This window comes from Xiphophorus maculatus, chromosome 22, assembly GCF_002775205.1.
Source record: "Xiphophorus maculatus strain JP 163 A chromosome 22, X_maculatus-5.0-male, whole genome shotgun sequence".
In the NCBI taxonomy this organism is placed as follows: Eukaryota; Metazoa; Chordata; class Actinopteri; order Cyprinodontiformes; family Poeciliidae; genus Xiphophorus; species Xiphophorus maculatus.
In genome coordinates this window covers 4,979,726-5,001,439 of record NC_036464.1, presented here as the reverse complement: position 1 = coordinate 5,001,439, position 21,714 = coordinate 4,979,726, and the positions used below count along the sequence as shown (strand labels likewise).

Genomic DNA, 21,714 nt, shown 5'->3' with positions numbered 1-21,714 from the left:
TTGATAAAAAGTTTTGCAGCTTGGTTTTTGGCCACGTCGAAGTTGCAAAACTGCAATAGAAAGTTTTTCTGCATCACATGATCAACAAGCAGATGTTACTACTAGCAGAAACGTTGAAGAAGACAACAGGAAGTGGAAGGAGGATGATGGCGCTGAATATTTTTAATGACTTATTGAGGAACAAACTTTTTCACACATCATTTTAATTCTGTTTCTAATTTAATGGAAACTTCACAATTCCAAAATTGTGTTTTTTCGGCATTAATGGAAAGTTGACAAAGTTTTGCACACATTTGTTATGAAAACGCAGCAATGTGACGTTGCTTAAAGGCTTGCTTGTACCTGGCGTACGAGGGCCAGCTGGAGAGCCAGGTACATGGAAATCTGAGCATCCTGGGGGTCTAATGAATTGGCTCTGTGGAGGAAAGGCATAGTTTTTATGTTCTACAAACTCCTAAACATCAGCTCCTGAAGTCATCCAGTTTTAATGAACCATATTGAGCTTGTTTTAATTTATCGTGATTAATTGATTTATTGCTTATTATGACAGGAATAGTGACAAATAAATAAACGGACATGAAAACAAGTAACACGTACTTGTTTAATGCCTGAAGGGCTTTTTTGTTGAGCTCATTCCGATCAGCTGACAGAGTGGCTGAAGAAGAAAACCAAAAACAAATCAACGTTAGCGAGTCACACAAAAGGTTAAAATCTCCAAATCCAGATATACATCCGTACAGATTCACACTCATGTGGACAGACTGAGGACGAGGTGAGACTTTACCTTCAGAGGCCTGAAGGCTGAAGCTGAGTCCCTGAGCCAGGTACGCCCTGGGGAGGAACTCCCTCGCCTCCTCTCCCATCGATGCCACGCGCTTCGACAGATTCTCCGCCTCCTTGAACTTCACATGAACACACAGACACATTTAGCCTTCGATACATGGACTTTTAAGTTATTTTGTATTCGATTAATCGATTATTCTGACAATGAGTCGGATACAAATATTGCCACATAAAATGCAAATGAATAAATTGGATTCCTTTTTAAATAACAAAATCAATATTTTATTGTCTAAAATGCAACAAAAGCATTCTTTTTTTAACGCTTGACCATTTGTAGCAAAGGATGCATCTGCAGCTACAAAATCCTAAGAACATGTGAAAAGTTCAGGTCTTTCTGCTTGACATCAATAAATCGTATGGCTGATCTGTTGATTTATTTTTGAAATGATCAAGGTTTTCTCAAGTTTTGTGATTGTATGAAAGCGTTTTATTTCCACATAGATGGACAATAAAGTTTCTTTGTATATTAGCTTTGCTCCCAGTTGTCATTTCCTCAGTTACCAATTATGCCTGTCGATAAATAATAATATTGTTTTCAGACTATTTTCATCCTCAAAGATCAATAAACTTTAATTCTAATGAACATTTAACAGTGGAACTGGAAGATTATATCCAAAATAAATAAACAAGGCAACAGAAACAACAAATAAAATGAATTATGAAGTCTCTGTAAATAAAATTGCTCTTGCTAGTTGAGAAAAACACCAGGCTGAAGTTTTTTGTCATCCAGTTTTTGGTAGAAAGAGAGAAAAACAATCATGCAAATGTAAATTATTGATTTCTCTTTAATTTATCATCAGATTAGTTGATTTATTGGATACTGATCGCAATAACTTCTGTTATAATTTGGCTTCCAGGTAAATTTCCTACCACGACAGGCCTAGTGATGCATGCAATTCAATTCATGCAACACAGTTTAAATTGCTTGGAATCACCTTGGGTGCGAAAGGTGCGACACAAATAAAGTTCCTCCGCTGTGCAGCAAATGGTGCTGCAGCAGGGAATGAAGTATTGATGGGCTGGGGCTGCTGGGAGTTTAGTGTGGGGACAGTCTGAACAGATTCAGCTGAAGGACAGCGCAGAGTTTGTTGAAGGACACACACACACACACACTCGCCCACACACAGGCAGCAGCAGGAGCAGACTGCAGGCGAGGGAGAAAGTGTGCCATATGCTTTGAGAGCTGCGACTGTTGGCGGACAGGCAGGTGGGGACGGTGGGTTTAAGGGGGTAACGCTAACGCTAATGACGTGCTCCCCTTCATCCTTTTTCGTCTGTGTTTCTCTGAATCCTGTATTTTACTGCACAGCCTGTCTGGGAACATCTTAGGAGGATTACGCCGTTGTTTATTCTCTCTTGACTGATGTGAAGATCTGCAGCGCTGCTCTTCAGGAATTTAGAAAAGCAGCTTTGCTTGCAGTCCTGCAGTCATCAGTCCTGCTGCAGATATCTCATGGAGTTGTAGAGAAATCTCAGCGATGTTCAGAAAGCTTCACGTGGGCTGGCTTAAGGAGCATAACGTCGCTGGACAGATTACAGCCCAGACTGTCCGGTGGAGCTGACGGTGGAGAGCGGTGGCCCATTTCTGTAATGCCGCTCTGCACTATGGCCATAGTGTCCCATTGTGATTAAAACTGTAAGCTCCTTAGTGTCTCTGGCCTGCCATGATCTCCAGCCACTAACAGATGCGCTGTCTCCATTCGCCTGTCGGTTCCTCTGTTCTAATCTGGCCTCACTTTCTCTTCCCGACTCATTTTGTCTCTGCATCCATTGATTCCACTCTTTATTTATGGATGAGGTTCTTTTAGGGAGAAAAGAGAGGACGCTAACCCAACATATCAACTTTTCTGCTCTGGATGAATAATAAAACATGGCAGAAAACTTCTGACCAATCACACAACCCATCACACAAAGCTGCGCCGAATTATTTCGACCCGAGAGTCAATTTCGGTACTTCAGATGAATTTTGTGTGAGCCTTCACTGTGAAGTATGATGATACGATAAATTATGCTGGACGATAAATTTTCCCAGAAATTATTGCGATAAACAAGAACACATTCTCAAAGATTAATGGGATACAAAAATTGTCACATTCTGCAGCTTTTTTTATTTAACATTTTAAGCCTTTTAATGTAATATTATAAATATATAAAATAAAATGCAAATAAACAATTTAATTCCCTTTTCAAATGAAAAAAAGAATCAACATTTTGTTGCCTAAAATGCAATAGCAACATTTCTTTAGTGATAGCTTGATCATTTGTAGCAAAGCAGGGTTTCCCCCAGTATATTATAAGCCTGGCGGGCCACCAGGCTTCACTTTTGTGTTTTGCAGTGAATCTGAGTGCTTTCTGAACGCATTTCATTTCAGGTTTATGTGTTAACATGCAGGTGTTGGGATGCATTCACCCAGTGCAGTTGCCCGATGCAGATCTTAGCGGCCAGCAGGGGCAGCGAGGGATCGTCTGGTCTCATCCTGGCACATTCTTTCAACACAGACACAGCGGCGACCCACTGTGAAACACACACACCAGAACGAATGACAAACTGTGAGTATTAAACACACATCAACTGTGCTTACACAGCCCTAACAGACCCTTTTAGACACACAGTCACTTAATACATGTAGGTCGATCATTAATGGACCAAACACACACACACACACACACACACACACACACACACACAGCAGGGCAAGCCCGGGATAAAAGCGGATCTGACGACACCGAGGCGGCCCCCCTCTCCTTTTAGGGGGCAGACTATTTCTAGAGATCCCCATTGATCAGAGGTGTCGCTTTATCGCACAGCAAGGATCAATTTTTCTGCTGCACAAAAACAAACCAACACACACCCACACACGCACACACACACACACACACACACACACACACACACACACACACACACACACACACACACACACACACACACACAGAGAGAGAGACATGAGGGGAGGAAACTGGAGTTATTCTACTAACAGCATTGCAATGTTTCAGATTGAATTCACACTGCAAAAACACAAAACCTTACCAGGTATTTCTGGTCTAGTTTCGAGTGCAAATATCTAGCTACACTTGAAATAATGCAAAACCAACTTAAAAGTACATTAAAAGTTCTAGTTCTATTGCCAGATAGAAAAATGTCTTGTTATAAGTCAAATAATCCATTAGAACTTTTTCATCATTATTAAGGAATTATTTACTTAAAAGCCTCTATTTCTAACTAAAAAGTTAGTTTTGTCTTATTTCAAGTGTAGTAGGATAAATGCTCTAGAAACTTTACCAAAAATAAGATTCTGTGTTTTTGCAGTGTTTGCGGCATCAACTAACTCACATTTTGGTTATTTAAATAGTTAAAATCGCCTAGCATTAACCTGCTGGGCAAGATATATGAGCTCAACTTGTTTTAAGCCTTTTTAAATTAGTTATTAAAAACTAATACTTTTTAGTACTAGTTTCACTGAGATTATTTCACATATAAATAGACATTTTCCAATGTTATTAGAGAAATAATCTACCAGTAAAACTAATACTTTTTCATCAATATTAAGAGTTATTTCCTTAAAACAAACTCCTATATCTTGATTCTTCTAAGTTAGTTTGTCTTATTTCAAGTTTACTAAAATGTTTTCAGTAGAAACTGGACCAAATAAATACTTGGTAAGATTTTGTGTTTTTGCAGTGCATGCAGTATAAAATGTCCACTAAGCTATTCGCTGCACGTGCGGGACGTGGATGTTGGTGCATAAGGAGAAATGAGCTCACCTTTCCGGCCGCCATGAGTGACAGGCCCAGCTGGTGCCAAAGGTGGAACTCGTCGTATGAAAACTTCATGGCTCGCTCCAGACACTGCGAGCAAACACACAGACAGGCTGCAGAATGCTCAGGAACTTTAAAAGTACAAATAAACAGTAAAAAATTTACTCTTTTCCTTTCATAGAAACTTTTTTAACTACTTTGAATAGCTGACTGAGCGTACTGTACTGTATCGTAACACAGTTTGCTGAATTTGTTGTAAATTGGCACTATGGAGATAAATTAAACTGATTTAGCTAAAGTAAAAGTCCCACATTAACATTATTACTTGGGTAAAAGTAAATAAGTACATACTCTTAAAAATACTTCACGTAATGAAAGTGAAAGAAATATTTTACTGGAACTATCACTTTTTAAAATCAATATTAAGGAATTATTGACTTAAATCAAGCTCTATATACTGATGAAAAGTTACTTGTAAATTATTTTTGTCTTATTTAAAGTGTACTAACATATTCACACTAAAAGTTAAACACAAAATACTCTGTCAGACTTTGTGTTTTTGCAGTGTAGGAAGTACAAACCTAAAACAGTTGGAAGTTTTGACACCAATTTACATTACATCACACACAGTACCTTCAAAGCATACAGAAGAAAGTTTAACTAGAGGTAATTTATTGTGTGAAATTATGATTTCTTAAAGTAAATTTGTTGAATGTATTTCCTGATGCCTTCAACAGGGGTGTCCAGAATGTACATATGTGCTGAACAATGGCTGCTGGAAAAGACAAGTGTTTTGTTGCCGACTTGTCATTTAGAAACCACCTGCTGCATTATGTTGGTTGTGCAGGGGGCTCCACTTCTGCTTTTCAAAGATGGTATGCTTGTATAATTGTGCATCTGTTTGCAGCCATTTTCACCTGTAAGTGTAAATGTTGAGTTCAGCAGCTTATTTGGATTTAAAGTGACAGAGCCCTAAAACAGCTGACTAGACTAAAATCTCTTTATCTAAGAATGATTTTGTGCAAAAAATGTAATGAACATATTTTCTATCACCCATAGTTCATCCCAACCTGTTCAAGGAAGTGTAATAGTTCACCTTTAAGTTTAGAACAAATGCATTAGAAATGTATTTAACTATAGTAACAAAATATTTGTACTTTTCTGCATCCCACCTCTGATCAGAGAACGTTCCTTCAAGAGGTTTTGACTACGTCATGTCCTTCCTGAAGTAAATTAGCTTGAAAGTGCTTGTCAGTCAGCGCTCAGCGCCCACTCTGTGCTGCTTCACTGCACAATGATGTGATTGACATGTGTGGGGTTTCGCTCAGTCAGAGGTTGTCAGTCAAGCAGGAAATGAGGTCCGCCTGATGTTATGATTAAATATTATGCTCTAAATGGAAAAGACATGAGCCCTCCCCCCCTCTCCCACCTAACTCTGGTATCCATTTACAGTGTGGGGTACATGCTCACCCTGATCCAGGTTTTCACACTGCAAAAATCACAAAACGGTCTAGCTTCTGGTGCAAATATCTAAATAAGACAAAACTAACTTACAAGTAACTTTTCAGCAAGAAACATAGGCTTATTTAGAGTCAATAATTCCTTAATATTAATGAAAAAGTTCTGGTTCCCCTGGCAGATTATTTCACTTAAGACTTTCCCCCATATTATAAGTGAAATAATCTCCCAATGGAACTAATATCTAAGTATTATGAACATAAAACAAGCTCCTATATCATACGTTTTGTATTATTTCAAGTGAACCAAAATGTTTGTACTAGAAAGGAGACAAAAATACTTGGATTATTTCACATTTGAACTCCATTTGGGATGAAGAAAGTATTTTTTTAATTAAATTGCAATCTTCTGGGTGGATATTTTGCCACTGCTCTGGTCAGGATTGGCAGAGAATCTGTGAAGTGGTTGGTTTTCTTAAACTTTTAATTACAGTCCATTCATTTTCAGTTGGGTTCAGCGTAAAACCATTTTAAAAGCTCAATGTTAGCCTGCTTGATCCCTTCTAAAACCAGTTTTTATGTCAGTTCGGGATCATTTTTGCATTGGAATACCAAACTGTGTCCAAGTCCAGCTGCTGATTTGAGGTCGAAGTTAAAGAATGTGGAAGTAATTTCTTTTATTTTGTGAAATGTACAGTTAGAAATTCTTCCTGGGTTGATAATTTGCCTATTTGGCTCCAGAGTTGCTGCGGTTGTTGAACCTCCTAAGCCAACGGCGTCAAACTCATTTTCGTTTTGGGTCAAATCCAGATCATGAATGCTCTTAAAGGGCCGGTTGTGCCAGAATGTTTTGGTAAGATTATTTCACAAACTTTTAAAATATCAATTCTTAAAATCAAATATTACTGAACATCTTTTCAGTCCCTCCAGGATTTCGTGATTCTTTTTGTAATTTTTTTGTAATAAAATTCAAAATGTTTGTGGTACTAATTTGGAAATATTTGCACATTTACAATGGTAAATGGGACTTTTTATTACTCGCTGTATAGATCATGGACTATAATCTGACATCAATTAGAGCTGAGGCAGCTGTTTAGCACAAGAAATAAAGTTTTTAACAATTTTTGAGGTAATTCTGCAATAAACTCCCAACTATTAGCAGAAAAAATGCGAGGATTTGTTGATTCTGTGTGAATTTCCATGATAATTCTCAAGAATCTGGAGGGACTGATTTTTATAAGTTGGCAGATAAAAACTGCATTGATTTGATTGAAAACATATTTAAGCACATTTAATGTTTAGTCTTGAATCTAGAGGGCCACATAAAAAGCTATGGTGGGCCGGATTTGGCCCACGGGCCTTGAATTTGACACGTGTGTCCTAAACAATTTGGTTTGGTCTGAGGTGACTGTTTGTGTCAGGGGATTGAAATTTGGACTCAACTGATCTCTTTTTTCTTGCTTGATGCTTCCATTGTATCTCTGTCAGTGTGTTTTGTTTTTCTGGAAAAGTGTTTGGAGAAACGCGGCTCCTGGAAAAGATGTTGTCAGAAATAAACGATCAATGCTTCCATCAATCAGCCTTGCCAGAGGCAAACGCATGAAACAACAGAGCCTGGATTTTGCTCTCATTTTTAAAGAACAGGCTGGAAAAAACGTCTTTTTGTTTCATGCAACTTTCAACAACCGGCATTGACAGTTACATGGCATTTCTTCCTGTTTTGCTCTGTAAAACTTAAACCGATGAAGGCTATTTTATGTACGTTTTTTCAAAATTTACTTCAAAAACTCATAATTTCATGCAATAAATTTCCTGTAGTTCAACATTATTTGCTGTACTCTGCAGGCACTATGTGGGATGTAATGTAAGTTGGTGTCAAAACTTCAACTATTTTAGGTTTGAGCTTCCTACACTGCAAAAACACAAAATCTGACTACATATTTTGGTTTAGCTTCTGGTGAAAATATGTTAGTACGCTTTAAATAAGACAAAACTAACTTACAAGTAAACTTCCATGAACACAGGAGCTTGTTTTAAATCAGTAATTCTTTACTGTTGATGAAAAAAGTACTAGTTCCAGTAGCTAACTTTTTCACCCATTTTACAAGTGAAACAAAATCTTCTAGTGTAACTAGCACTTTTTAATAATAAATATTAAGGAAATATTGACTTCAAACAAGCTCCTGTATCTTAATGAAAAGTCACTTGCAAGTTATTGTCTCATTTCAAATTTTCTAAGATATTTTCACAAGAAACTAGACAAAACTTCTTGGTCATGTTTGTTGTTTTTACAGTGTAAAACAAAGAGAATATGTATCATCCACTTTGATACCAGAACTTGCAGCCAAACAGATCTCATATATTTGTCACTGCTGCACTGAAAATGCAAATTATCCATTATTTTATTAACAGAAACTTAACCAAAACCTAATCTGAGAATTTCCCTGCGGTAGGATTATGAAGAAGCAGAAGGGTCTGAAAACAGAAACCTCTGACCTCCAGAGTATGACTTTATTCCCACACCTCAGAGAGCATGGCGTACTGCCCCCTCCTGGCCATGCCGATGGACAGCAGGTCATAGACGGAGGTGGCATCCTGCAGGCTGGTCTGGCGAGCCTCGACCTGGTCCGGCAGTCGGCTGATTACTGCCTCCCCGCTCGTCTGTTGAGACAAAAACACAGAAATCAGACTATAAGAGACTGTTGGATGTTGTCCTGCTGCTGTAGCTGGACCACGCAGTGAAAGATAGGAGTGTGTGTGTGTGTGTGTGTGTGTGTGTGTGTGTGTGTGTGTGTGTGTGTGTGTGTGTGTGTGTGTGTGTGTGTGTGTGTGTGTGTGTGTGTGTGTCTCACCATTGATTCTGTGATGAGCAGCAGCAACACAGCCTCCTCCACCACGTCCTGTGGACAGAAGCAGCTGCCAAGAAAAAAAAAACAGGAAAAGCTCCAAAACAGGAAGTTTATTGCTCACACAAACACAAACAAAGACGGAGTGACTGCGGATTACCGACAGTGTCTGGTTTCTGTTTCACCTGTGGGGCTGCAACACAATACGGACCACCGCGTGTGTATCCCTGCACAGCATCATCTCAGATGTCACACACACACACTCATGTCCTACTGAAGGACACAATCCCGCAGACAACATCACAACCTTTTATGAAACAACTACGTGAAGATAAAAAGCAATCATCAACGCTGACACACGGCTGTTCCTCCAGGGGGAATTCGGCTCCTCCACGCCTGCTAATCTCAGACATGGATTTAGATCCTCACTTATGATAGTGTGGGCAGGATTAGTCATGTGGCGGTGACTAAGTATGGCTCGTGGGGGCCCGAGCAATGTTTGCAGGATCCCTCCAACGAGCGAAACGCAGAAATGAAGCAGACAATGAGTCTGATGTGCGAATCGGATAACAAGATTGTGCTTTTAAGATGGGAAAGAATGTCTGTTTTGATCCAGCACTGCAAAAACACAAAATCTTACCAAGTATTTTTGGTTGACGTAAACTGCTTGTGTAGGGAAATAAAAAAATCTATTTCAGATCAGTTAAAATTGCTAATAAATAGATTGATAAACAAGAAAACTAAGAATATTACACCCAAAACTTCAGTAAGTTTTAGTTAGTTTTATAAATCCACAGCATAGTTCCAGTAAGTTACAGTTTTCCCCTATTAATTACAATTTCTTTTTCAGTTATCAGAAATGTTTTCTCACTTTAATTTTTTTGTTTTAATCTTAGTTAACTGTAATAACCTTGCATCAGTGAAGCATTAAACCCAGATACTGAGGCCTCTGTAGGTCCTGAGGTCAGACTCAGACTCCTGGGAAATGAAGGGGAGGCGTACCAGTCTGTGGCGTAGCGTTGAGGCGGTTTGAAGGTGGGGTACATGGCGTCTTTGGAGGCGGCGGCTCCCTCTCTCTGGAGCCAGACTGCGGGCGGGGGGCCCAGTGGGGGCCAGTAGCTGTCCTCGCTCACAGAGCTCAGCAGCACCTGCGCTAGCTTCATGGCTGCACACTGGCATGCAAAAAAACAAACGTTTTTAATGCTGCAACAAATTCAGTTAGAAATCTAGGGCTGGGCGATACTGCTGGCAAACTTATCACAATATAAGCATTTCATATCAGCCGATTTTGATAGTTATTGATTAGTTTTTTGGTTTGTTTAAATGTGTTAGATAAATTTATCCACAGTTTTTAATTCTCGCTATTGTGTTTTGTATTTTTAAGCCGTTGAGGCAGGGTGGCAAAACCTTAAACTGCTGCTGTGCCAGTTAGTTAGCAAGCTGTTGCTAGGTAACCAAAGTTGGGTGCGGAGGAGGACTTGAAACTGCTTGGTACCCAGCAAGGTTATTTTAGTTATTTAACTAACCAAAATATGAGTTAGTTGATGGCACCAACACTGGAAAAACACAAAGTCTTACCAAGTAAAAGTTGAAATAAGACAAAACTAACTATAAAAGTAACTTCTTTAGTCTTGTTTTAAGCAAATAACTCCTTAATATTGATGAAAAAGTGCTTGTTCCACTGGCAGATTATTTTCCTTATGACAAGACATTTTTCTCATTTTATAAGTTAATTTAGTATCTACTAATAAGAAAAAGTACTTTTTCATCAATATTAAGAAACTATTTACTTAAAACAAGACTCTATATCTTGCTGAAAAGTTACTTTTAAGTTACTTTGCATTACTTCAAGTGTACTAAGATATTTGCAGTAGAAACTAGACCAAAATTATTGGTAAGATTTTGTGTTTTTGCAGTGAATCTTGCTTATCTGGCTATTAGCGGCCTCCATCTCCCAGAATGCTGTGCAATTCGTGATTGTAGTGCAGTAAATATTCTATCCTACTAGTTAGTATTATCTATTGTTATTGATCATGTTTCTGTCGTTATTGATTTACCGGCCAGCCCTGCAGAAATCCCACCAGATTCTTGTTTTAAACTTTTTTCATCGTAATGATTCTAGCATGAGACATTTGTTGCGTTCCTCACCTTCCTGAAGCTCTGAGACCCTCGCGACTCCACCACCCTGAGCACCCTACGCAGCTGGTGGGCGCCCTGCGCAAGATGACTAACACACACACATTGGGCTTATACTTTGGTTTTAAAGATTGACTAAAAATAAATGAACACATAACGGTTTTCAGGTAACATAAAACAGCAGGAAATCATTTTCCATTAACACATGGAGAATCAAATTAAAACTATTGACAGTCGATCCTAAACACCAGGCCTTCATTAGAGAGAGCTGATAGACTTTTTTTTATTTAATGCAACACTGACACCTACCGGTTCAAAACTAGAGTTGCATTATTTTCTTTCTACATATTGAAAGAGCAAACAGATTTTTACAAATCTGTTGCAACTTTACATTAATAATTCATGAAGCTGCACATAAAAGTATCTTCCAAAGGTTTAGAAATCCTTGTTAATATTTTTTAAATTAAATATGTTTTTGAAATTAAATAAATATCATGATAAATACTTTGTCAACTTCTTTCTAACATATTTCCTGTACAAAAACAAACAAAACTCAGGTATGTGCAAAAATACAACATACACTCCTTTAAACTATTATTCTCAATGCTAAAATTACATGATAAAAAGAGGTTCAATAACCAGGTTTAATTCACAAGTAGGGCTGAAATGATTAACCGTGATGAATCAATTATTGAAATAATCATCAACTAATTTAGTAAACAAGTATACACGCTCAAAAAAGGAAATTAGCTGAAGAAACAACATATTCATAGCAAAAATTAAGCCAAAACAGTACAAAAAAATATATACAATTTGCATTAAAAAAAAAACAGTTTGTCTACAAATATGTACACCCAGGAAATTATTACCAGATTACGGTTGAGATTTTCACATGCTGATCTGGCATACATTGAAGAAATTATGTCATTGCATTTCAGGCAATAAAATGTTTGTTTACGTATTTAAAAGGGAACTAAATTACTTGTTTACTTGCATATTTTAATATATTTCCAATGTTGTATAATATCAATTTGCCTCAGTTGAGGTCAGAGGATCTGACCTCATCTCACATTGCACCCGACCCATTTGGCCCCTCTCATAGGTGGTCAGCCCATGGGAGGGGGGCCCATGTTTCCTCTTCGGGCTGAGCCCGGCCGGGCTCCATGGGAAAAAGCCCGGCCACCAGGCGCTCGCCATCGTGCCCCCCCTCCAAGGCTGGCTCCAGAGTGGGGCCCCGGTGACCCGTGTCCGGGCAAGGGTACATGAAGTCCAAAGTTGTTTCTCATCGGGGTCTTCAGGCTGCACTTTGTCTGGTCCCTCACATAGGACCTGTATGCCTTGGGTGACCCTACCAGGGGCATAAAGCCCTAGACAGCATAGCTCCTAGGATCATTGGGGCACTCAAACCCCTCCACCACGATAAGGTGGCAGCCCAAGGAGAGGCTGTATAATATAGGAGGCCCGGGGAAGACCCAGGGAAGGGGAAGACCGAGGCCACGCTGGAGGGACTATGTTTCTCGGCTGGCCTGGGAACGCCTTGGGATTCCCCCGGAGGAGCTGGAACAAGTGGCTGTGGAGAGCAAAGTCTGGGCCTCCCCTCTGAAGCTGCTACCCCCGCGACCCGGCCCCGGATAAAGCGGAAGAAAATGGATCGATGGATGTTGTATAATGTGTTAAGTGTCTAAGCGAAGAAAGTGACCAGAAGTCGGAAAGCCTCTGAAAGAGAAGGTTCCTGATTCCCAAGTTACTTAATCAATTACTTAATTAGTTGACCATTATTTAATTGATTGATTCATCAAGATTGATACGTTTAATCTGAAACCATTAATTGAATCAGCCCTAGCAGAAAGTCCCTCATCTTTAAAAAAGTGAGACTGCAAACTTCCTTCTGTAAAACTAGAAAAAGCAAATGTTATACTTGTGAAAACTTTTTCAGATAGTGTAAGATTTTATTGATTTCTGCTGCACTCACCCCCTCTGCAGGAGACAGAGGTAAGCGCTCTGCAGGGCTGCCTGCAGGAAGTAGCCCAGGTCAACGTCACCAGCTGCAGAAAAGAGGCTGCCTTTGCCCATTTTGGCGTGTGGAGTGCTTACCATCTGAAAACATAAACTCTTTAGTAAATATGCCAGCACATCATGCAAACCGTGCATTTGTGAAGGTTCACCTTATCGAGCTCCTGCAGGAAGGACAGAGCTGCGTCACACGCCTTCAGGAAGCAGGACAGACTTTCCTCCTCTCTCTCCGAAAGACGGATACGAGACACGGCAGACAGCGTCTGGTGGTCCAGAGAAAGACCTGAAACATGGTTGATCAAACAGTTAGAGGAAGTCGAATGTAAAGAAATTTATCATTTTTAGGAAAATGTAAAGTTGGAAACGTATTTTTCTCTTCGAAAGTCGGATCATCTGCCTCCATCACTACAACCTCGTCCTTGCACATCCGTCATTTTTGGATAAAGTTGACGCTGCTCCGTCATGCAGCTCGGCTGAATGAAGCACTGTTCACTTTATAAATTAACTTGAGTGTTTATATTTCAAAAAAGAATCACACAAACAGCATTTTTCATCTCACACCATACTCTGGGCAGTTTCTCGTTCCCGTTATGGGGTAGCCGCCATCTTGTCTTCTTCTATTTTTATGATGGTTGGCAAACAACTGAAGGTGCGTTACCGCAACCTTCCAGATTGGAGTATGGATCAGATGTTTTATTTACTATATTCTTCACAAAATACCCGTTCTTATTAAAAAGAAAAAAAAACTTCTTTAAAATATTAGCCGTCGTCTTTGATCAACAGCTCCGCAAGAATAACCAGCGGCGCCCTCTGCTGGACGGCAGCCAAACTACAACACTAAAAGAAGGTCTAACCTAACGGACGTTATTAGTTAATCGATTGGAGCTAATTTTGATCTAATGTATTAATCGACAGTTAATTGTCTTCTTCCCTAACATAAACCCAACGTATGCTCTTCGTTTGTTCTCTTTTTACACTTTTATGGACAAAAAGGAATAAAAAGTTAAATCCTCTCACTAATTAACGGAAACATGCATGCGCATTATGCATGTTCTGTTCTGTTCTGTTTTCCTGATTGTTTGGGTTTTAGCTTTTGGAACATTTGAATTTTGACTCCATACTCCTTCTTGTTTTCCTCTATTTCTGTTGTTTGGATGCATCAACGAGAAAATAAATTTGCCTCTATTTTTATTTCCTCAACTCACAAGTCAAAGCAAGGACTGATGGACATAGTATCGTAGTATTATTGTCTGAGTGCCAAGGGAGAACCCTTAAGGATTTACTTTCACATGTGCAGTAATATGGTTTTCAGGTGCTTCATTTGATGGACAAAAAAACTATTCCATCGTAATAGACAAAGAGATGGGTCAAAAAGTTAAAATAAGGGAAGAGGGAAGATAATAAAAGAAAAATAAAGAAGGATAAAGAGAAGACAAGATTAGCACCCAAGAAGTCTGCTTCTATACCTGCAGAAAGAGGAAAACCACAGAAAACCACAGCTACAAACATGTGCTTACATGACAACAAAATCACTGTAAAGTACATGATACTAATTAATACAAGATATATTTAATGGCAGCCCAAGATAGAGTATATCTGTAAACTCCTGAAAAATGTGCTTTGTTTATCTTAAATGCAAAATTTATCTATTTTTTGTAGTTTTGGCTTAATTACTGCTTAGACTGTGTCGTACTTTCACTAAATGGCATTTTTATTGAAGTAATCGATTTCTTAAATAATCGATTAATCATGATTAATTTGATTAATCGTTTCAGTCTTAAACACAACAGGCTTTTATTAGCATGCTAATTTACCTTTAGACGTTCATTATTTCTTCTGTGCGTGTGTTTGCAGACCTCCACACAGTGGATACACAAACAGAGAGGAAACTGACGTCTCTGGAAGACCAGATGCCCAAACTGGACTGATTATTACAAATATTCAAAGAGTTCAAGAACTTTCCAAGACGGGAAGAAGCCAGAGGCGCTGAGCAGCCTTGGGCTCGACGCCAAGCCAAATCAAATAAGCAGACAGCTGCCAACCATCAGACATCATCCATGTCTGACTTGATTCCCACAGCAGCTAGCTTCATATCCCACAGAGAGGCCTGAGAAAGAGCCAATGGTAAATATAATTCAGGGGGAATCAAAACAAGCAGAGGAAATCTAAATCTGACAGTTATTGCTGTAATATTCCTTAATGTTTCATGAGCATGAGGTCATGTCCGACCATCAGGAAACGGAGAGGGGGGTGGTAACGACATAATGATGATGAGTGAAACGAGATTACACCGAGTCCGGGTGTTGTGTTCTGTGAATCTGATCTATGGCGATCGGAGTGTAGCGACGAATCTCCCTGACAAAACACCAAAATACTTCACAACTTTACCCCAAAACTGCCACATTTCACTCTCTGATGCGACGTTAAAGCAAGAAAAATATGATTTCTTTAACAGTGACAAGCTCAGTTTAGGTCTCAGATCTTGGAAAAACACAGAGCGTTCCTTGACCCGACTATCTACCCGATCAAGCTGATGGTTTCCAGCCGTGTCCCATCTGCCTCGTAAAATACTCGCCATGCATCTTAGATCCACATACAAGGTCAATTTGGTTTTACTCCTCCCATAACGACCAGGAAAGGAGCCTGAAGTTTGGTTTTGCTTGTTCTTTTATAGATAGGTTGGCTTGAAAGATGACTGATGAACGCTACAGTATAAACATGAGGTGACACTCACAGGCGCCCTTCATTTTTACTACAATTTCATATAGAATAATTACACAAAATCATATATTTCCAGCATTATGTTCTATTAGGTTTAATGATTATGGCTTACGGCTAATATGTATATTTGTATTTTACAGATTTGAACCAGTGAAGCTAAATTGATGCCATTTGAGGAGTTCTGGATGGAACATATTTACAGACAGGATTTGTCAGTGTGGGGCATTCTGGGTAAATACAACTAAAACAAATGGAGAAATGACTCGTGGTATTTTACCAAATACAAAAGAAAAAACCTACAACCGCTAAACTCTGACACTACTCAATTTTTGTTTACATTTTGTGAAGAAGAAAGTTACGCCCAGGGTCTTCTGAGGTTTTTTATGTTGTTTCCTTCAGTGGTTCTTGGTGCAGCACCCCCCACAGGCGAGGAGGGGAACAGGTTTTTCACTTAGTTTGGTTTGTTTTACACAGTGCAGTGTGAAAGAGAACTGCACCAGCAACAAAATGTAACAAATGTTGCAATTTTAGTCCCAAATTGAACCAAAACTACTGGAATATCAGGTGTGAAAACACAAACTAAATGGCTCTTTAGTTTGTAAAGGTTGCAGACCTGGTTTAGTAGAAGAAAAAATGTTGGCAGAAAAAAGAGCTCAAGCAACAGGGAAACCTGCAGCCTCAACGGGATTTTGAAGCAAAGCCTATTGAAGAGATGCTTGTTTCATGAAAGCACTGAGCAACAAACCAGTTAATTGTGAGGTACCTTTAATGACGAAGGCCTCAGCCAGTAGGCGAAAGTGGTAGACGGGTTGGTCGTCCTGGGTCAGCTCCTCCAAACCCACCCTGGCACACATTCCCTGGGCGTCCCGGAACCGGCCTTGGACGTAGTGCACTTTGGCCATCAGCAGCAGAGCCTCATTCAAGTATCTGGGCTTGAATGAAACCAGAAATACACGATCACACCACGATAGCATGACAAAAGGTTTTGATTCCCTGTCAAAACATTTCCTGGTAGTTATTTCCAAATGATTTGAAAAGACCTGAAGATTAGACTCACTGTGAGGCGGCCTCGGCTCAGGATGGTGTTCAGGTAACCTTTGGCCTTGCAGAGTCTGCCCTGAGTCTTGTCCGCTAAAGGTGTGGAGCTGCGTAAAAGATGAATATTTTCCAGCAGGCACTCCTCCAGCAGCGCCTCGGCCATGAGCAGCGTGCCGTAATCATCTGCAGCGTGGGATTGAAGAAAGTCAAAAGCATGAACTGGGGGTCAGAGGTCATCCATTTCTGTAGCCAAAGAAAACCTTCTCTCAGTTTATCAAAACCAGAACTCAAAGCGCAGAAGAAGCATTCCTGAAACGTGGTTTCTAGGACTGGAACCAATGATTATTTAACAACTGATTAATCAATCTGATTAATCGATTGCTGCTGATTTTTCATTTCATTTAAGCCTTTTTAGCAATGTTATAATTAGATTAAAAGCGGCAAAGAAGTAACTGGATTTATTAGTTTTTAAAATAAACAAATAAACAATTTATTGGCTAAAGTGCAATAACAGCATTTCTTCCTAATTTATAGCAAAGGGTGCATCTACAACAAAAACAAATTTCTAACATCAACATGTCAAAAGCTCAGACTTGACTTGACATCAAAGTTAAGGAATAATCTGTTGATTATTTTTTAGCTTCGTAAATTAATAACTGGATAGCAAGAGTTGCTTAATAGGAGATTTTCTTCAAAAGCTAAAAAATGTGCTATTTGAGTTTTGGGTAGAACAAACTTTCAAAGGTGTTTTTTTTATTTTATCTTAAATGTAAAACATGTTTTTTGTGCAATTTTGGCCTAATTACTGCTCTGAGTGTGTTGTTCTTTTAGCAGATGGCGTTTTTTGATTCTATATAAGATTGATCGATTTCTAAATTAGTTTACGATTACTTCAATAACCGATTAATCACTATTAATCCGATTAATCGTTTCAGTCCTAGTGTTTTCTCTTCAGTACAGCTTTCATTTGAATTCTGCACATACAGTAAAAACTAATCTAACTCATGATATTAAGGTTTACAAAGAGGCAAAAACAACAATTCTCTGATCCAACCTCTGTCTGTGTAAACACACACGAACACACACTCCAGTAAAGATTTCCTGTTTAGCTCTCCCAGCCCGGGTGTGTTCTGATGCCAGCTCTTTGAGCCTTGTTTATGCTCAGATACACTTGACATTTTTGCTGGTTCGTTTATCAGCACAGCCAAGGAGAAACCTATCTCTGAGGAGAAGGTAGGGGATAAACACCAGGACGTGTTTTCCTCTAAAACCACAGCGAGAAACACAGAGTTCACCCATTTATTGAACCAAATGGTGATTTACTCTTCAATTTGTTGCTACAGGCTACCATATGTTAGTTTTCTACCTTTTGTTTGTATTTATCATGTTTTCTTCTCAAATTCCAATTTCCAAATGGCTTGATTGGCTAATTTTAGCATACAATATATATAAGTTTTCTTTATATTTAAGCCACATATTTGATGTTGTTCAAGCTTTTAATAAAAATCCTGCAAAAAACCAACATTTGATCTAGAAAAGCATGGAAAAATCACTTTTCCCCCCCTTAGTCTGATTTTGCCTATGAGTAGCATGTGTGCTTCTGAGGTTTCTCAGTCAGTTTTATTAGTTACAGACAAACAAAACAACCTAAAATATTAGGTTCAATATATAATGTAGTGAAAAGCTGACATCATGGCACTGGCTAACCATTTCCATTTTATAAAAACCAAAGAGAAGAACCAGCTGCATAGCGTCACTTTTAACTAAAAAATCTTCTAGTAAATGTTTCATCCTCTTGTCTGTTACAATCTGAGCTTCAGTAAAACATGTTTGTGCATAAATGTGTCACAAATCTGTGTTTTTGTCCCAGTATTCCTGCCCAATGAGCTGGGCACACCTGGTTGTAGGTAACAGCGCATTAAAATTTAACAATCAAGATTTTGTTTTTTAAATGATTCTTTTTCCAGACACCAAAAAACATTAACTTATTGTCAAAAATGGTTGGGTGTTTTCTTCAAGAGCTTGGTCTGTTTTTAGAAGCTGTTGAGACTCAAGTGGAAGTGTAAAAATTAGCAAAATGTGAAGTTTGAATAATTGCTCGATATTTGGAAACATGGCCAACACAGACGGAATGGCCATTACTGAAACTACAACCATAGGCAGACTTTAATTTTTAAACAGAGCAGAAAATCAATGTCAGTGTTCACAACTCCTCCTTCTGTTGGTTGATTAGCCCAGTTAAAGGTCTACTGGAGAAATCCCTATCAATGGGAGAAAGCCCAGACCAAGCACTGAAAGGAAATGTGAATCAGGCAGAATTGCATAGGAAGACGACACAGTTTATGTCACGGGTACAACCGACAGCTTGCACAGGGAGTTAACAGCCACAAAAATTCTGTTGTTTGTGAGCATAAAGTTTATCAGGCAACCAAATTTTTTTCTTTCACCAATAATTATTGAAGCACAATATTTTTTTATTTGTTTGAAAGAACATTTATCTGCAGATTTTGTCGCCGTATTTAAACTTCCCTTTCATTTCACATTATGTATGTTTTTGGAAAAGTGAGCGACTCAGTTGCACATCCTTTGGATCGTGAATCTGACATGACTATTTCTTATAACTGAACATTATTTTCTGCTACAGTCTTATCACAGTATGCTTTTATCATGATTATTATTCTTATTGTTCATCTTATTTTTTATATATTGTTATTAACACTTTAAAGCTGGAGTATGTCATTTTAAAATAAATGTGTTTTTTATATTTGTTAAAACATGTCAAGACAGTTTATGAGACAGATAATCCGTGAAAAGATTAAACTCTACCTCCTCTCTGAGCTGCTATTATTGATCGCTCCTGACCAAAAACAACCAATCAGAGTGAGGAGGCGGGGCTTATCGCTGTCAATCTTCCACATGTTCTTGCTGCTAAATGTGCTAATGACAGAGAAAAATTTTTACTGTTACAGGAAAACCGTTTATCTGCCATAAACGGTGACCATGCTAACTAGCCTGAGCATTCACAACATGGTATGCAAGAGCAAGTAGAGGAAAAAACTGGGAGACGGAGGGTGATTGACAGCGCTAAGACCCGCCTCCCGACTTTGACTGGTTTGTTTGTTTCTCATTAGCACTGGGAGAAGGCAGATGAGCTTAATTTTTTCACACAGTATCTGTCTCATGATAAACTGTCACAATATGGTGACAATTTCAATAAAAATGTAAAAAAATATGTATTTTTAAAAAATAAAAATTACATACTGCAGCTGTAAGAACTTATTGTGTGAACCTTTATATCTGTTGCTGCTGTTAAACCTGAATTACACTTATTTCTAATTTACCACAGTGGAAAATTACCAACAGATTGAACTTTCAAACCCCCCCCCGTAGGGTGCTGGTTTGTTAGATCTACCAACTACTACACACTTACATTACAGCAGTTTTCTTGACCTCCTTTTTATGACTGGATAAACCACTTAATAAATCGTTTACTAAAACTTTACTATTACTACTTTGGGCTGGGTTGGACATTAAAGGATTTAATCATCGTTCTTCAGCAATGTTTAGCTTTTCCTCCTCCTAAAAGTAATATATTGCCAAAATCAAATTTAAAGTCATTCCAATATTTTCTCTGGACTTTAGATCATAAAAATTCAACATAACCTTTTAAAGCCACAGTACACAATGACCCCAAACCTAGCAGAAACAACATGGCTGCTTTTTATTGCTGTCAGAGTTGGGCGAAGGTTTAATATATGACCACCTTAACTACCATGACGTTCCTCTATCTGAAGCCAACTCCTCCTGGTGCACCTTGCACACTCGCTGCTGGTTCAGCGAATGAAAACCATGCAAGCGCACAGTAATAGCACATTAATTTAACACCTGAGTGAACCACCAGTCCGTTGTAAGCACAGCAACAGACGCCTGTAGTCAGGACACTCGAACCCATATTTACTCTGCATAGGCAGGTGCATTAGTGAAATGCCTCAGCCTTGCTTTATGAGGTGCAGAAAGAAAAGTGTGTTTGCTTTTCTTTTGTGGAATGATTTCGAGTGTAAAGGCGGAAAATCAGCAGGCTGGTGGATAAATCTGGTTTAACATTGAAGTGAGCGACAGAGTTTTTTGCTTATATGTGAGACAGACTGTTCTTGTGTTTACTGTAAACTTCTAGGGAGAGGTTTTCTTTAAAGGGCAAGTTGTGATGCACGATTTTCGCAGGTTTTAGCTGTTATTTGAGGAGGAGATCTGTTTAGGAGACCTTCGACTAATCTTGTTTGGAGTCCAAGGTCCAACAGTGTGATAGTATGCTCACTGCAAAATAATACATATCAACTCAAACAGAAGGAAATCCTTAATTTTTCTTTCAAAATGAGTTAATTTCTAAAAACTTTCTGCTTTAATTAGTAGATATCAGTGTCTGTTTTATCTAAAATCTGCTCCAATAAATTCAAATTTAAATACGGGCGAGAACCAGGTTGTTTTTCTCTAATATTTAACAGTGAACTGTTCGTATTTCTGTTAATAGAGCAACCAGGAAGTGACGGGACTTGCGTGCAGCGGCTTCCCAGCCTCCAGGTGCGACCCGCGGTCACTCACCGTCCTCATGGATCCGCGCAGCGCGCATCTGCTCCACCAGCGCCAGGATTTTGCCCCACTGGCACTCGGCCCGGTAGCGCTCCAGCTCCGCTTCCAGCCGGACTTGGGTGAAGGAGTGCCGGGACGCCATGGCCGCTCTGTCCCGGTGGTGGTGGCCGTAGTCCCCGGACACGATGGGAGTAACTGCGGACTAACCAGGAGATGTTTGAGTGCGCAGGGTTGGGTGGGGTGAGGTGTCGGTCATTACTGTCCGGGCGCGAGAAACAACAAACTAAATCCAGATTATTATGGTTTATTTATAA

The 21,714-nt window shown here is 39.1% G+C and overlaps 1 protein-coding gene across 1 annotated transcript in view; it reads right to left on the bottom strand.

Moving 5' to 3' along the window:
* Window positions 1–21,714, bottom strand: part of ttc7a (tetratricopeptide repeat domain 7A) — a 48,692-nt gene that overhangs the window by 25,074 nt on the left and 1,904 nt on the right. Inside the window, exons 2-15 of the mRNA XM_005795245.3 lie at window positions 21,413–21,602; window positions 16,833–16,996; window positions 16,539–16,707; window positions 13,207–13,337; window positions 13,014–13,138; window positions 11,054–11,132; window positions 9,908–10,077; window positions 8,912–8,975; window positions 8,583–8,720; window positions 4,609–4,692; window positions 3,254–3,358; window positions 785–902; window positions 598–655; window positions 343–415 (exon numbers count right to left, since the gene is read on the bottom strand). Coding sequence (XP_005795302.2) covers window positions 343–415; window positions 598–655; window positions 785–902; window positions 3,254–3,358; window positions 4,609–4,692; window positions 8,583–8,720; window positions 8,912–8,975; window positions 9,908–10,077; window positions 11,054–11,132; window positions 13,014–13,138; window positions 13,207–13,337; window positions 16,539–16,707; window positions 16,833–16,996; window positions 21,413–21,602 — 1,668 coding nt within the window. The remainder of the gene's footprint in view (window positions 1–342; window positions 416–597; window positions 656–784; window positions 903–3,253; window positions 3,359–4,608; window positions 4,693–8,582; window positions 8,721–8,911; window positions 8,976–9,907; window positions 10,078–11,053; window positions 11,133–13,013; window positions 13,139–13,206; window positions 13,338–16,538; window positions 16,708–16,832; window positions 16,997–21,412; window positions 21,603–21,714) is intronic.